Raw genomic sequence first — 16,617 nt, 5'->3', positions numbered from 1 at the left:
TAAAGCCAGTTAAATAGTACATACGACCCGCAAGAATACACTGCCAGGCCGCCAGATAAGGGCCCCAAGGCAAATGACACGCTAGTGGGGAGTAAGCAGCAGCCAACTCTGCATCGCCGCAAATAAGCACATTAACCGCGCAACGCCTGTTCAAGTGCCTGTGGAGCATAGGCCCCAAGCGATGAATGATGGTGACCTCCCCAGTCTAGTTGCATCGGTGGTGGACCTGCTCCATGGAAAGGATGATGCTGGGGGCGACGGGGCGGCTGGGCGGGGGCCTATCACGAGAAGCCGCGCTTCGAAGCAACCTCGAGAGCTCACAACGCCTCAAAGACACAACACCCCGGCTGTACCCACGATGGAGACATTCGATGACCGAGCGGAGTATCCCGTCGAGGCCCTCCTCGCCAAAGCAAAGATCGGGCGTCGCGTCTACTACAAGGTCAAGTGGGAAGGCTACGACACCAGCCAGAGCAGTTGGGTGAAGATGAAAGACATCGGAGACGAGGCGATCGAAGCATTCAAAATGGGTGGAAAACGTGGTGTGTTCACCTTCGATAAGATCATCGCAGCGGCGGAAGGGGCAGCAAAGAACGCTTCGTATCTGATACAACTTAGACTTGGGGATCAAACCGACACTGCGGAGGTGGATGCATCGGACCTAAGCGCTGCAGAGATTGCGAGATTTCGGCTACATGGCGCTTCGGAAGAATTATAACCGTAAACGGAATTGACTTCCGAGTCCTATATAAAGGTAATGTGTCCAGATGATGATACAGCAGCCACATCTGTATCTTCACCGTTTTCGCAGCAGACCTCGACGAGAGTGGCTATCTAAGCCGGTCCAGTATGGGGACTATGCTCCAACGACCTAAAAAGGACCAGTAGGGGTATGTGACGCCAGGAAGAGTCATATGTCACAGCTCGCCTATTACTGTAAAGAGTTCTTACTGGCTGTTTGATAAGTAGATATTTTTAGATATCGGTAGCTATACTATCCGCAGCTGCAGCGTAGAGTAGGATATTTATAGAATTCGGCGTGTGCTTTTGGATGCGGCGTACTTAAGCCGAGCCTTCTTCACCTTTACACTACTGTATTTCAGGCCTCTTCGTAGCTCAACACTATGCTTCTGCCAAACACTCTCCAGCTGTTTTCCTTCGACCACGCCGTGCGAAGCCGACAGCTAACGCAGATTTGCAACCTTGCAGGCGCCGTTAACGTGACAGGCACGGCTGCGGCTGGGCGTCTGACTAGCGTCGTTGTTCCGTTTGACAATCAGTGGCAGTCTGTTCGTAAGTTTTACGACTGATTGAATGAGACAGGCTGACACTAAGCTGGGCAGCCGCTGTAATGGACGTGAGCCTGACGGCTGTATCCTGGCCTGGATTTCCCTCCGTGGACTGCCAGTTCCGTGGTACTATGGGCGACGTGTGCATTCAGCAAACGTCCTTTAAGAACTTCCAGGCGGTCTTTAGCGTCGGGCCCCCGCAAGTCATCACGAGCATAAGATGCATATGTGATGATAGCAAGATGCCACTGCGTGCTTAAACTGCGAACTCTACTGCGTAAATAGAATACTGCGTTTGAGCTACAACCTATAAGTAATAGAACATATACTTGCAGTCTTATTTGTCAATCTGACTTGTGGCGCGGACTTGCTAATAACCTAAATAGAAGTTCACTCAAAAGCCTACTTATGGAAGAGCGGCTTTCTACCACTATTGACCCTCTGTGGGTAGTAATCAAATTATTACACTAGCTCCCATCACTACAGAAACAGTACCATCCACTACCGTAACTCAACCAGTGACCATCAAGAGTGTTCTTAGTATGGTATCCGCTATATGTGCACATGGCGTATTCCAAGCCTCGCCCCGAAACAGGACTCTGTCGTTTTCAGCCACCCAAGCCCGGCTTCACGATCTTTTGACAGTCTCGCCTTCGTTGCTTTTAGCGCGAAAACAAATTGTTTCTGCGGCAGGACTCGGTTGGTCCAGGATCTTCCATGATGTCAGGAAATAAAAGTCAAATTATGACGGGGACATTAGTAGTCTCACTGTATGATTGGTGCTTCTCGTTGTCTCCTTTCGGGAAGATCTAGCATACCGCGGTAGATCTACTGGCGGACCCAAGATAGGCTCTTTCTTGTTGTCCTTTTGCTTGGGCTCCTTAGTTTCATCTAGCTGCCAATCAGAACAATATAACTGAAAATAAAGACGAATAGAAGACCCAGTAGCAGGGTTATTATCTATAGATGCCATTATAGTAAGGTGCTGCTGGGCATAATGTGTCTGCTCAAGTAAAGGAGAATCAAAGATAGCGAAGGTTATATTTCCTTGTGGTGTGGGATGCTTCACTCTTTATACTCAAACATTAGGGGCCCAGTATGTCAAGAGAGGGCTGAATCTGGACTAGTCCGTTGTGCTATTGATCAAGGGGGGCAACCTGACGAAAATCCCTCTTGGCCCTAGGCATGAACGGGGTCTGTCAATGTCACCAGACTAACAGGGGGCTTGAAACAGTCACTCCCAAATGAAAATGCTGCCTGCCGTTTTAGCAGCTGGGCGGACAGCCATCATGAACATGGTGATTCACGGATGTTGCCACGCGCCGTGCCACGATTCAACTTAACACTAGTGATATCATACATAACGCATGATATCTGATAGGCAGCAGGAATATCAGTGTACCCCAGAATATAAGACACAGGGGGACAGGCTCGTCAAAGTTCTGTATTATTTAGACAGACTTTCGAATCAAGCTACAGACGTCGCTTCTTGCCTATCCGTTTTGCATCTGCGTGCAGAAAGCGCTTGCGACTTCGCGTCGGACTCGTTGGGGTATCATCTGCATTGCCAAAATGGTTGTTCCACCCCTGGCTGTCCAAGAGACCACGTAAAGTGAAGGGTGATGAGCTGATAGAGACCGGCTCCCACTCACAACCGAGGCCGCTGACCCGCAAGGCGATGGGAAACTCGGCGTCGAGATCACGTACGTTCAGCTGGATGGACTGCTGGAAACGTGTGTTTCTATAATTAACGCTCTTTCTCTGTAGGGGCACTACCACGCCTTGGACGAAGAACTCAGCTCCGCCACCAGCGAGGGACATAATGAGGTGATGTAGGTCAGTGCCTGGGTCGAGGTTGCAGACGATACGACCCACACACGTCGTACTAGACCGGTTTTTCATCGGCCGGGCCGTCAGCTCGAAATAGAAGAGCGTCGACAGCAGCGCCCTGGTGACCGCGTCAATCTGCTCGCCGCCCTGAAATGCTGCCGAAGTTTGCGACCTTAGATCCTCAACAGCGTCCAGATCGTCCAAGGCGGGCACAGGACCTTCTAGCCTCAAATTACAGCGAAAGTCTTTCTTTCCGTCCACCAACGCAGGTCCATCCTCGAGCGTACATCGGTCATATGCAGCCTCGCCGTCCATGAAAGAATCGACCGCATGAAAAAGGCTCGAGACATAGCCACGTAGCGTGTCGAAGACGCCTGAGGGCCCACCCGCCCGTTTGGGAGCCTGTGCGGTTGTTGGAGAAACGGGCGACGTCGGCCGGGCGTCCGTGCGCCCGGTCCCGAGAGAGAGGGTCACACCCCGGCGGGCGCCGGGCCACAGAGAACGGCTCTCGCATAAGGCCGTCCGCTTCGGGCAGTTTTCCCCGCAAATCGCGCCGTCCTGCAGCTTACCTACCCGAGGGACAGAGTGGGGCCAGAAGACCCTGCAATGCACGAGTCAGCCATGGTGGTCACACTTCTCGGAGGGTGGAAGCTTACCCGGGAGCTGCCGTCGTGGCCCTTGCGCTTTGGAGACGTCAGCGTAAGCCAATAACATACTGACAGAATGACAGAATGGTCCAGTAGTACTCACGCGTCATACACACTAGCCCGATCGGGGGGTCCTGTGGCCCGGATGTGTTGGCAGGTGCCCCGGTGCTCATCGGACCCGGCTCCGTTATAGTTCGACAACAGATACCCACCCCGCGGCACGCCGGAGGCTGTGACTGCAACCTTTGCTCCCCTCGCCGTTGCTGCGCAATGATCCAGCAGCTTCTTATCCCCTAAGGCGTTTCGCAAGAAAGTGTCAATGCTCTCGGAGGGGTATAGGGAGCCAAATAGGTATATCGTCAGCAACCGTAGAGCGCGTCCCTGCAGCCATCCTGGTAAGGGTAGACGAGGACGAAAAACGCTGGCCGACAAGTTGCGAAGCATGTTCATGCAGCAGGACACCGAAAAGTCTTTCATGACTGCACCTAAAGCAATGAGGCCGCCTAGGAGTGATAGGTGTCAGCATCACATGCAGTGGCAGGCGCAGGACGAACATGACACGATACAAAGATGCAAGGATGCAGATAACAAGAGAGGGCAACAGCATGCGCTGACGGCCAGCGGCTTACCAGAGCTTGTACCCACTACTAGATCGAAGTGGTTTTGGACCGGAAAGTTGGGCAGAAAGGATGACAGCCTCTTCTCGAGAAGCTGCAGGATCTGCAGTGGAATGATGCCTCGAACCCCGCCTCCATCAATGCTTAGGACGTTGATGCCCTTGGTTTTTGGCTTGACTCTGTATTGCAAGGTCCCGACTGAGCTGAGGCACAGAGGACAGGCGTTGATAACGAACGAGTCAGGTCCAGCTTTCTCACCAAAGCGTCGGGCGTCAACAGCACAGACAGCATGCCCGCACGCTAACGCGTATTCGGGCGTTCTGCAGAGACAGACCAAGCAGTCTCGATCACTGTAGATGTTTCTCCACCGGCGCGCATACGCCCGCATGAACTTGTGCTGGCCTTCGACCCGTCCGGCATCGGTCCATGTGCGCCGTGGGCGTCGTGCAATTATGCTCCGCAAAATGGCCTCATACTTCTTCGGCATACCTAGCGCCGCCAGAGCTCCCACGAAAACGGTCTTGTACAGCGAGCGATATACCTGTTCGGGCGCGAATTCTGGAAGGTCAGCACGTGTTCGGGCGTAGACGACAGGGGATGGAATTGACAAACTATGCATTCCTGGAGGGAAGGCGTCCAGCATCATGGCGGAAGCAACGTGAGGTAGCACAAACGTGGCGAGTGCGGTTTCTTCGTTGACAAACCTGCGAATGAAGCGTTCCATCGAATGTTGCATCTTACGCGGCACCGGGTTGCGCGCTCTTGTCGCCCGCACAATATCGAACGGTTGGCCATTCACGTACGAGGTATACGCAGACTCGGCCAGTGTGGCAAAGTGGCGACTGTTGAAGAGGAGACTATTTGCGATTCTATGTCTGCGAACAATATCTGACTCACTCTTCATATGATCGCGCAGACGACCATACTGGTATTGGGCAGAAACGTCCACCCCGACGGGCAGAGCGTAGACGCCGACAGCCGAGAACCTTGCTTCAAGCATCTTCGCAGCCGTCTTCCTACGAATTGTGTCTAGCAGCTGCGAACGAAGTTTGTCCTGATTCTGTCCTGGGCTAGTTTTCACGATGAGCACCAGACGGGGCAAGGGGAGGGAATCCTCGTGCTGGTTCGGCGACCACGACGCAACCGCTTTAGCAACCATATCAAGAGCTGCTGAATCGGGCAGAAACACGCATACAACGTCCGTCAGGATGCCAAGCACGCCTGCATAAGCTGACACTGGCGCTAAACAATGGGTATCCACATCGTGTTTGAGTTGATCACCGATAGAATTGGATGCAGGCACGTCCAGGCTATCCTCTTCGACGGTGATATCGGCATACAGAAGCGGACGTTCAGTCGTGACATCCCCCGCCTGCCGATCAACGTGTAGATGAACATCACCGAACGTCCGCCCAGCCGGCTTCGACGTGGCCAGCCAGCGCAAGGCGGCATCTTTGCCCTTAGAACCGATGCAGCAAAAGAGACTGGGGTAGCCGCGGTTGCCCTCAAGCCTTTCGGCAAGAAGCGGAGTCGAACTGACAGAATGGACATGGTTTCTACGGCGGAGCTGAAGCCAACAGCTGTTTTGTTGGCTTCTCATGCTTGACGTAATTTGGGAAGGACTCTGGAATTGAAACAAACCGTGCAATTTGCAGTCCAATATAAGCATAGTGGTCTGGCATGTTGCGCCTGGCATGTCACTCTAAAATTTATAAATAGAAACTTTGCTTTGTTCTATTTCTGAAACTTCAACAAGCCTAGCCCTATTTCTGTACTGTAGAGTACTTGGTTGGGATAAAAATAACATCTTGGTACTGGGTCGGTACAGTATGATCTATATATAAAGTAGGAGTACTCTGCCGCTGGCAGCTTTTCTGGAATGTAGAATAACAGCGGACACCTCATTTCTTGCAACCAGATCAGTCTTCGCTTGCCGATGCCCCTTGAAGGGAGGAGCCGAACGGAGGGAGGCTTAGTAATCTACTCTTTTCGCGTCGAAATATATCCATCTAGTTTCCATCTTCATAGCTCTATACTTAGGGTAGGATTAATTTCAATCGATAGGAAGGGCTCCTTCTGTTCTTGATGTCGGCCGATATATGCCTGGCTTACGAAATGATTACGGCGTCCAGTCCTTCTCAGCCCACAGGCTTACCAGCTGCAATACACAATAGTGCTACATTGATTCAGGATGTACTGCAGAATCGAAGCCAAGTGAAAAGCCTTCTGTTGCTCTGTGGCATTGTTTCTAACGAGCCGCAGCTGCGACCCGCAGTTGTGACCCGCATGCCAGGAACAGACCATGCCGATTACAAGTCCGACATCTTGCCTCGCTTACCTCTCAAGACCCATCATGCTTATCATGAAGCGGACTCTATCATAGCACAAGCCAAGTGTGAGCCAAATTCTAAGTCGCTGCCATCATGCTTTTCGGTAGCAAACATCCATCGCCACCACGTCAACTTTCTGCGGCCCACTCAGAATGGCGTCCATGTTCTTAAGTCCAACGAGAAACTACATTGGGTTGATACACTCTAACCTCGGCCTTGAACACTGCAGCCCTATATTATCAACAGCATCACATAAAGAACTGAAAGCACGAAAGTAGTTCCGACATGGAGAGCCCTTATACAGACGATAGAGCTTTGGTGACAGATGTAGGAATCATTGGCGCCGGCTTCAGCGGCTGTTCCGCTCTCCACAAGCTCCGACTGCTGGGATTCACTGCAAAGGTCCTCGAAGCAGGGAGTGATTTCGGAGGCGTGTGGCACTTCAACAGATATCCAGGGGCTCGTGTGGACTCGGAAACCCCGTCGTACCAGTTTAATATCGCCAAAGTGTGGGAGTCGTTCAACTTCACTGAGCGGTACCCCAGCCACGAAGAGCTCAAAAAATACTTTACCCACGTGGACGACACTCTCGACCTGCGAAAGGATACAGTCTTCAATGCGAGGGTGAGGGAAGTACGCTACGATGTGCGGGCTAGAACATGGTCGCTGTCGACCACAAACGGCCTCAGATTGACGTGCCGCTTCGTCGTGTTCGGCACCGGAAGCCTGACCAAGCCGTACGTGCCCGCCTTTCCGAAATTGGATGAGTTCGCCGGGCAGGTCATCCATCCTAGACACTGGCCTGACGGCCTCGACGTGAGAGGCAAGAGGATCGGAATCATCGGTCAAGGTGCAACCGGTTTGCAGATTGTGCAAGAGCTAGCGAAACAGGATTGCGAACTGAGCGTGTTCGTACGAAGCCCATGTATTGCCGTGCCGATGCGTCAGCGAAGCCTACCTTTCGAGGAGACGGAGCAGATGAAGAATCTGTACGAGGGGATCTTCCTCAAGGCAAAGTACGGCTCTGCGTCCGCCCTCCCCTATAACCAGGGCTACGGCAAGTTTGGAGAAGCCACCGAGCTGGAACACAAAGCCCGATATGAACGACTTTGGGCCAGGGGCGGGCTGGCGCTGACGTGGTCCAACTATGTCGACATCATGAAAGACGAGGCGGCCAACAGCAGCCTTTACAACTTCTGGGTGCAAAAGGTGAGATCACGCATGTCAAACCGCGAAAAGATGGACATCGTCGCCCCTCTACGTCAATCCGAGCATTTTGGGTGCCGGCGGGTCAACCTAGAAGAAGACTACTACGAGATGCTCGATCGGTCGAACGTCGAAGTCGTGGACCTGAAGGCTCGACCGATCCGTGAATTCCACCGGGACGGCATTCTTGTCGGCCGTCATCTACCAGCTCAGTTAATTCCGCTAGACATCGTCGTCTTCGCAACGGGCTACGACTCGTTCACGGGTAGCCTCTTTGACATGAACATCTACGACAAACACGGCGTGCGGCTCCAAAAAAGGTGGGGCGCGGGCATCTCAACATATCTCGGCATGGTTGCTGATGGACTGCCTAATGCGTTCTTCTTGTACGGGCCGCAAGCGCCTACCAGCCAGGCGAATGCGCCGCCGTTCATCGAGTTGCAGGTGGACTGGATCGCGGCGGTCCTTCGGAAGCTTCGCGCAGAAGGTCTCAAATCGTTTGAGGTATCTGTTGATGCCTGTCGAACGTGGAAGGAGCAGGTCAAGTCCGAATTTCAGAAGAGCCTGATGAAGGAGAGCCGTGCGTGGTGGACGGGGGCCACCATACCCGGCAAGACGCAGGAGCCAATGATCTACTTCGGCGGGGTCAAGCAGTGGACGCAGGAGTGTCGACAGGCCTTGGCGGATTGGTCTCGGTTCTCAGTGGAGGGCGTGTAAGCAAAAAGTGAGGAACGATACAACGTTCTAAAGAGCGGGTAGGGCGGGATCTGCTATAGAATCCTGCGCGCGACCGATGAGAGGATAGAGAGTACCAATAGAACTCGTAGTAGCAGCAAGCTTGCTGATGCTGTTTGATCCTCTATGCAGTTCTGCAGCTGCGACGAGTCATCGTAAAACGTAATCAAACTGTGATACGAATGTGAAATTAAGTAAGCTGCGTTGTGATACTTGCGTGGCTATATCACACTATCCGTATGTTTCCTGCATAGAAGGGGTCCCATACAAATAGCACATGGCCACCATCGATCACAGCACACACTGGACCTACGAAGTCACGCTTGCACAGTAATATTATGGCGGAAGCTGACTGGTCTGCTTGACAAAGTATGTACTAGCTTCTGCTTGCCTCTTTCCCTCTCTGATAGTGCCCTGTTCTTCCCTCCCGCCCTCGTCGCTATGGAAAGCCTATCTAGGGATCGTCCTACCCGAAGACAGCCGTATCCTCATCCTTTACATTCCCCCTCAGAGACATTTTGGTTGTCGTCTCTCAGAATCCTGGATACGTCTCACGACAGGCATATACGAGAACTCGCGCGTGATCTGGCCGACGAGAACATCGGATTAGCACACATTCGCAGGATCACTGGAGACGATGCAATCAACCCTCATACACTAAGGACGACTGTACTGCCGTTCCTCGAAACCGTCTGTCACCCTACCCTTCTTCAATCCTACCACGGCCGAGCTCACATGCAGCGAGTTTACAGCTGCCTGTACGGCCGTGGTGGGTCTCGTATCCAGACGTTGATGACGAGCTTGCTAAACTGTATTGATGTGTTGGATGAAGTAAACATAGCGGATCCTGCGACAGCTAGATGCTTAGAATTGATGATCTCAATTCTTCAGGGCGTATTTGACCGCTATGAAACGTTTCGGGATGGGAGATGTATCCTATTGTTGAACGGTATAGAGCTCTGTCTGCTACGTCGGTGGCTATGGAGACAGCCCGTGGCTGGCTTGATGTCTTTGTTGCGACAGATGACATTCCTACGTCGACGAAACTTGGCGTGTTTGCGAAGGCGTTATCGCCATCTTTGAGGTCTTCATGGCAATTGTCCTCCTCAAGTCCATGCCAGAATAGCCGTGGTGGGTGTCGATAAGGCAACACCAGAACAGACAGTTACGGCAGTAGAATACTAGAATCATCACAAACGGAAATGCGAGGAATGATGACAGCAGTGAAGCATCTTGACTATAGAGCGAGACCATTCTCATTATCAACTACGAAACCCAAAACCATGCGTCCACGAAACTCAGTATCCCGATTGTATTCGTGTCACAAATCAGTGCCCAATGCCAGGTGCATTATCGCTAGATCGACCCAAGTACGGCTTGTCGCCTCGACGGGTCGCTGCTTGTCTCCGAGCGCGGAGATGGCCCTGCAGGTCGGCATTCTGGGTGAATGTTCCAAAAGCGTCCCCAGGGTTGATAGCAAAGACCGTTTCAGCACTGCAATGCCGCCCGGCGTTCGTGGAACGACTAAATTCGAGTCAGTTACACAGAAAAGCTGTGGGAGAAAGAGCTGGAAGCAGCCGTGTCGGATCCACAAACCTGTAAAACCAGAGCGGCGATGTCTGCTCTACCCTAAAGTCCACACTCAGAGCACCAGTAACATTGAGCGGTCTGAATTCGTTCGTTGTAGAGCTTGCCTGGCCCGAGGCAGTACAGGGCATGTCAAGTGAAGACTGTGTGATTGTCTGATTCCGCTGTTCGAAGTTGAATCGAACAACGTCACCTATGACCGCGTTGACTTGGCTTGGACGGAAAGAAGAGCCGCTGTTCGCGAAGACATCCACAACGTGGGTGCTTGGGTCAGCCGTCTCTGGCGGGGGAGCGACGGCCGATCCGAGTGGCGGCCCCGGTCCAGGTAAGGTGAGGGTCAGGGTCGTTGTTATAACCTGGCCATCAGGTCTCATCTCCGTGCGTGATTCAAGGATGGTGGTTGGGTACGGCTCCGAAGTGGTCGTCGTGGGCTCGGCCGGCTCGGCGGGTGGCTCGTTATCAGGAGATGGGTCAAGACCCACGCTCGTTGTTGGAACGGCGGCACAGTCCTGGCGGGCTTGGAGGAAAGGATTGTCTGCAGCCACAGAGAGCGCAAAGAGGGAAGCAAAAAAGTACGACGACGGTCTCATATCGTCTGGTTTCGTGTCGGCAGCGGCTCTCCCGAGGGTCCAAGTACGTGTAGACTGCCTTCTATGGTGGTCGCGCAGGCAATGTGAAGACATGCTGTGTTTTATACTTGGCCAGCGTAATGCGAACAGCTGCTGACCAGGCCCTAGGACGATGTCGAGCCAAGCGTCTCCTGCATTTGGGCCGTGGATTATGTTCTTGACCGCATGGGCGAACGCTGTGGACTAAGCAATGTACCCACATAGACTGTGTGTGTGTGAGGCAGTGGCGGCGTTGTCTGGTGTCAGCAGCTACCTCAATGTGAGCAAGTCCAAAGCCGGTATTATGGGAAGTACCGAGTTGACTGACACTGCTTACTGCGCTGCTGAGCGTTTGTGTTCGTTCTGGCGTTAAGCGCGCTGAAAAGAATACCTGCAACGAGGGGCATTAAATAATAGCAGGTAAATCGAGCTTTGAGCTGCATATTTAGATGGACAGTACTTAGAGGTGATTATTCTAGAGAATTTGACCTTTGGTACAGATATCATATATAGCCCAGAATACAGTATCTGGGGGTATTGCTGCGTTAAGTGGAACATGGAAGGTTTAAATAGATACCGTTTAGGTAGCTACAGCACACTTCATTCTGAGATCGTTCAACCAGATCTTTAATAGGAGCATCTTTAAATTCATTATTCTCAAACAGCTACAAACCTTTTCATCTTCGCTAGTAGCACCTTTCTTATCATTAGTAAGATCCGCTAACAGCTTCACTTCTTTCTCTTCTGCCTGATATCTTTTAAGCTCTGGGTGCATTTGAGGTAGTAAAGCTAACAATAAACTTACAATAGGGGCAAGAATCACTGCATATTTGTTGTGGTGAACTGATAGGCTGGGGAGACAGCTTCGAGTGAGATATGCATTGTTCTACTTTTTCTCTGTGGGGATACGCGTTATGCGTAGTTACAATTGCGTTCCAATGTGTGGACACATCACCTATCAGATGGGACACTAGTCTGCTCTACGAGAGGTCTACAGAAGTCGAATCGTTTAGGACTAGCACTATTGTTCTGTCGGTGCTGTTTGGTGTTGAAAATCTATTAATACTTTGTCTCCTTGTTCTAGCGTGGCTAGGTCTACTAAACTTTTTTGACTATTAGTTACATATAATTTTCAAAGATTCCAAAACCTCCTTTTTGTAGTAGAACAGAAATCAAGATTTACTATACCAGTATGAAATAAGCTTAGTCGTCACGCTACTTTGATTACTAGCTAGTTTACTAATCTTTACTCTCTGCTATTCCACGCCCACGCCCAGAGTATCCGGTTCGTAGCCGCAGAGACTACTGCACAACTCATACCTGCAACCAGAAAATCCCCCGCACGGCCAGGGTGCACTTTGATCCAGCTCGGGAGGCTGTTAAGCCTGGATCGTATAACCAAGACTGTGATAAAAGGACCAGCCGCTAATACTAGGCCACCCACGGTGAAGAGCCAGACGGCAATGAAGACATGACCCCTTCTAGATTCGAGCGTCCTTTGCACCTTAAGGGGCCACTCGTACGAAGAAACAAGCAAAACGAGCAAAGGCACGGCCAGGACAACTAAGCTCAGAGCCACCGGGCCCTGTGTAACGGCCGCAGACTGCGCAACGGATAGAGCTCCGTCGACGAGAACCGTCGCGTTCAAAACGTCTGGGTGTCGATCGGCAAGAGTCTGGGGAAGCAGTTCGGTCAGCCGCGGAGGCAGACCACCACACAAACGGCCAGCCGTGTAGCCTGCGCAGAATCGCTGCGTGCCCAGTGAGTAGTTTCGGGGAAGGGCGCTCACGATGTCGGCGGCCGTCGCATTGGTGTGATTAGCTGCTGATGTAGCGGCTGATGCGGCTACTAAAACAGCGGCCTCTCTCGATGTGTCCCGAGCGCGCCGGCCAGCTGCCGTGGGCTTCACCTCGAGATGATTGTGGATGCTTTCAGCCGCATCTAAGACCTCGCGGTGCCGTAAGACGCCCACTGTCGTGGTCCTATTGCCCGCGGTCGTGTTTGGTTCACCAAACTGCACTCGCCACTTTAGTACAGTTACTTCTTGAATTGACGACATGTTAGGCGCACTGACCTCGATCAACAACAGCCCATCTATCTGATTTAGAGGGTCGGCGAGAGACACGGCGACGAGAATGACGAAGCATAGGAATGAAAGCGTCGAAACGGCGTTCAGGAAGTGCTGTACTTGAGAGGGCATAGTAAGGAAGGTACAAGAAAAGGGAGACAATCGCTGCGTTTGTTTTCCACAAGTGAAGGGAAAGATTAGCGACTTATGTAAAGCGCGGCTTATAGCTTATACAATTAACGTTATAGGTCATAATGATATTATCAGGTCTGGCTTAGTAGTTTTCCTGCATTACTACACTACTGTGTCCATAACAGGATACAAATATGTCTTAGATGTTAAATAACAAGCACTTATCAATTTAGCGGTGTGTGTAATTGCTACTGAGGCCTCGACGGTCTGGCTTCCTGCCAACCTTCACATAAATATACTATCAACACCAGCAGATCCCTTAGTTCCGCGTTAAGTTCTTGCTGCTGGTCATCTCCACGTCATCTTCGTTTGTGACAACATGGCATCGGACAAAGACGACGATCTCCACCGGCACTCGAGCGGTCGGCAGAGTGTTGCTAGCTAGTGTGACTAATTCATCTTCTGTAGTGCTTATCTTGACGTCTTCTCCGCTACGGCCTTGTCAGCTTAGAGTCCTAGGTTTGCTGGGATTGCTAGGGATGATGGGGGAATACGGACGCGGATGTAGCCCGTCGCCGTTTCAGCGGAGGTGATTCATTGGCTGGCTGTGACGACACGCCCGTTTTGTGCTTCGGGCCAGTCGGTGGAAGAGTCGGGGGCGGCATGTCCTTGGTGGTGTTGGCCAGAGCGGAGACGCTGTGCTGAGATCCGTGGGCTGGTCCGTTTGCTTCGCGACCTGAAGACATGGCTGGCGTTGTTTTCCAAAGCGGCAAAGTCGCGTTTACAGTCGATGGCTACTTGCTGTATGGATGTACGGATGATCCCACTGGAGAGGCGCAAGGCCAGGTTTTGAACTCGCCTGGTTGCGCAGATGCGTAAGCTTTCCTGAGAGTTGTTTCTCCATTTTCCTCTAGTCTTGGAACTGCCTCCCGCTCAGAACGCCATCTGCTTACGCTGGATTACTCCAAAGCCTGTGTTTGTGAACGATGTCTGATTACATTGTATTATCTGATTGTGGATGACTTCTCTCTTTGTTGACCGCAAGTTGGCGATGATTTACTTCATTAGAATCATAGTTTCTCAGTTTCTCTTAGAGTCTTAGGCTGGCTCTTGGTTTACGCTTCGTCCCTCCCAGTTCCACCTTCACACGCATGAGCAAGCGGCCGAAATGGACGTCGTTCCCGTCATCTGCCAGGCCCTAGGCGCCGACTCGACCCCTCTCGAAGGCTTGCAGGTCAACTTCTACACGTCGACGTTGCACTACCAGACCACGACGACGAGAGACGGGCGCATTCAGGAATGGATCCTCATCTCCTGCGGTGGCCAGCCCCAGACCAGGATCCCGCAGCACGGACAGTCGAGGTGTCGTATCCACTTCGAGCTCGCCTGGAATAACCAGCGTCCCATATGCCCGGGCGCGAGCGTCGACTTTTGCCTCTTCGACAATGTGATCTACTACATCACGATCTACGTCATCCACGGCGCCTTCAACATCTACTACGAGACGGGACCCAACCTCGCCAGTTCCATCCTGAGCGGGCAGTGGCCAACAAACAGGATTACGGGCCACACACAGCAAAGCAACGTGGCGATGGACGAGACAACCTTTCCGGTCTTGCATAAGCTGCAGACAAGTTTCAGCAACCCGCGAGCCACAGAACCGGTGTTGGTGGCGGGGGCAGGTTCAAACGCAACTCCACCGGGCGCTGTGGAGACCAGCCAACAGAACACACCATCCGCGGCGGAGACGGCGCCGAAACGGGGCAGGCGGCGCAAGGCGGCCGAGGAGTCCAAGCAAGACGAGCCCAAGAGGGGAAAGCGGCGCCGAACAGCACAAGCAGGATAGCTAGGTAGTGCCGAATGACAGACATAATCATACGTGTAGATGCTCATTCGCCATCTTTCGGACGCTTTCGCTGCATTAACGGGCAATGTTGTCTCGCTGCCGGGAAACATAACCTATGCATGTAATATGTTGGGCCCTAATAGGAGAGTGTGCTTATCCAGTGCGCCTTGGCTGAGCTTTTGGGGACTCGTTTGACTGTTTACGTGCGTACAGTGGATCGCGAAACCGGTGTCTAACTTCGCAGGTCCATTGTGGTTAGTAAGCATACTATGGCAGACTTTCTAAGGCTTAGGTGCATGGCATATGGCAGGGGCACCTTGGCCCAGACCCGCTACATCTTTGTGGCAGCCCGAAAACGGCTTTTTGCAGCGTTCAAGGTAGGCAAGGTAAGCTTGAACGCACGAGCAGAATGGGACGTGAAGGCCTGGACGACGGTCGAAAGATAGGACGTCGCATTTCGGCCTGCATCTCTCTCGGTTTTTGGGGACTTCGACCATGGATGCGGGCTCAATTCGCCACGGCGGCATTTCAGCAGCAGGCCCGCAAGCCGATTGGCTCTCGAGGCGCAGCAAGCACCAAAAGTATTATAGGTGCCATAAGCTGCTTACTGCGCAGATGGAATGGAGGCTCAGATAAACGAACATCTCCACAGAGTTAAAATAGAAGTGAGATGCAGATGGTCGTTGCTTACATATGCTTATGACAATCATCCTCCGCCACAGTCACTTTGAGCTCTCGTCACGTTAGCTGGCTAATGAAATGAGGAGATGGGCTGTCAGCGACCTCATCAACAAGCCGGGTTCCCGGCAGGGTACCCCTGTCCCTATCCATGTGCGTAATCTATGGAGGGTATGATTGTGACAGCGGCCCTGGTCTCCTTCAAGTGGGACAGTGGGGTGTAATAGCAGGCTAAACCTAGGTTTAAGATAAGCAAAGGATATGCGACTGGAATATGTAAGCTGGAAAAAGATGAGTTAGAGTAAAAGGTGGGGATGTGTGTGATCTTATTCTTACTACACTACTACTACGCAGCATGCGAACACTCTGCAGCTGTCCCCACAGAGCGCTCCACTAGATTGTCAGCACGCAGGACGCCAGACAAAAGTCTGCAAGGCACAGCCTGCACTGTTCAAAACCAGCTTAGCTGCATCAGCAAGCAGGCTAGGTATTTGATGCTGAGAACAACGCGTTGCAACATAAGCTTGCATATAACGTCACGCAATTCTGATAATTATGGACTATGATGATAATCAAGAGGCGGATTCAGCGCTAGGGCCGTAAGCTGCGATAGATCGGAAACAAGCACCGCCGTGTAAGATCGCGCAATATAAGCGCTACGAACAGGTGGGTCTATGCGGTCAGACGGAAGAATGCGAGATGGAGGTCGGCTGGGCTGGGACCTGAGGCTGGAGTCTGGGGCTAAACTCCGCCTTTCTACGCGTGTTCTAGCGTTTGTAGCTAGCTTAATCTAGCTCCTTTACGCAGAAAGCGTTCAGCTGAGCATGAAGCTCTTTGTTACAGTAGCTACTATGCTGAAAATACCACCTTATTCTAGTATAGAGATTTGGAAGATTGATGTCCACTTTGTAAGAATGGTAGAAGGTGGGGTGTCTTCATAGCTGTAAGGGGCTAGCCCCTAGGCTTGTTCAACATAGAGGTGCCGTTGATTGGCTATTCTAAGCTGTAGACTTCACAGGAATGGGCGCCTAGCAGCGGTGAGGC

General features: G+C 52.1%; 3 protein-coding genes across 3 annotated transcripts; all 3 read left to right on the top strand.

The window, feature by feature from the left end:
- Positions 1-358: 358 nt before the first annotated feature.
- Positions 359-718, top strand: COL26b_013097 (uncharacterized protein; the record flags this gene model as incomplete). Its single annotated transcript, XM_053185723.1, has 1 exon — positions 359-718. One exon carries the CDS (start codon positions 359-361, stop codon positions 716-718), a length of 360 nt encoding a protein of 119 aa, XP_053030328.1.
- Positions 719-6,998: 6,280 nt separating this feature from the next.
- Positions 6,999-8,636, top strand: COL26b_013096 (uncharacterized protein; the record flags this gene model as incomplete). The annotated part of the gene is made up of 1 exon (XM_053185722.1): positions 6,999-8,636. One exon carries the CDS (start codon positions 6,999-7,001, stop codon positions 8,634-8,636), a length of 1,638 nt encoding a protein of 545 aa, XP_053030327.1.
- Positions 8,637-14,217: 5,581 nt separating this feature from the next.
- On the top strand, positions 14,218-14,895 carry COL26b_013095 (uncharacterized protein; the record flags this gene model as incomplete). The annotated part of the gene is made up of 1 exon (XM_053185721.1): positions 14,218-14,895. The coding sequence occupies one exon, from the start codon at positions 14,218-14,220 to the stop codon at positions 14,893-14,895; it is 678 nt and encodes a 225-aa protein (XP_053030326.1).
- Between the last annotated feature and the right edge of the window lie 1,722 nt (positions 14,896-16,617).

Source organism: Colletotrichum chrysophilum (genome assembly GCF_026319265.1).
Source record: "Colletotrichum chrysophilum strain AFK26 chromosome Unknown scaffold_205, whole genome shotgun sequence".
Lineage (NCBI taxonomy): Eukaryota > Fungi > Ascomycota > Sordariomycetes > Glomerellales > Glomerellaceae > Colletotrichum > Colletotrichum chrysophilum.
The sequence above is the reverse complement of the archived record's forward strand: the minus strand, read 5'-3'. Positions and strand labels throughout refer to the sequence as shown.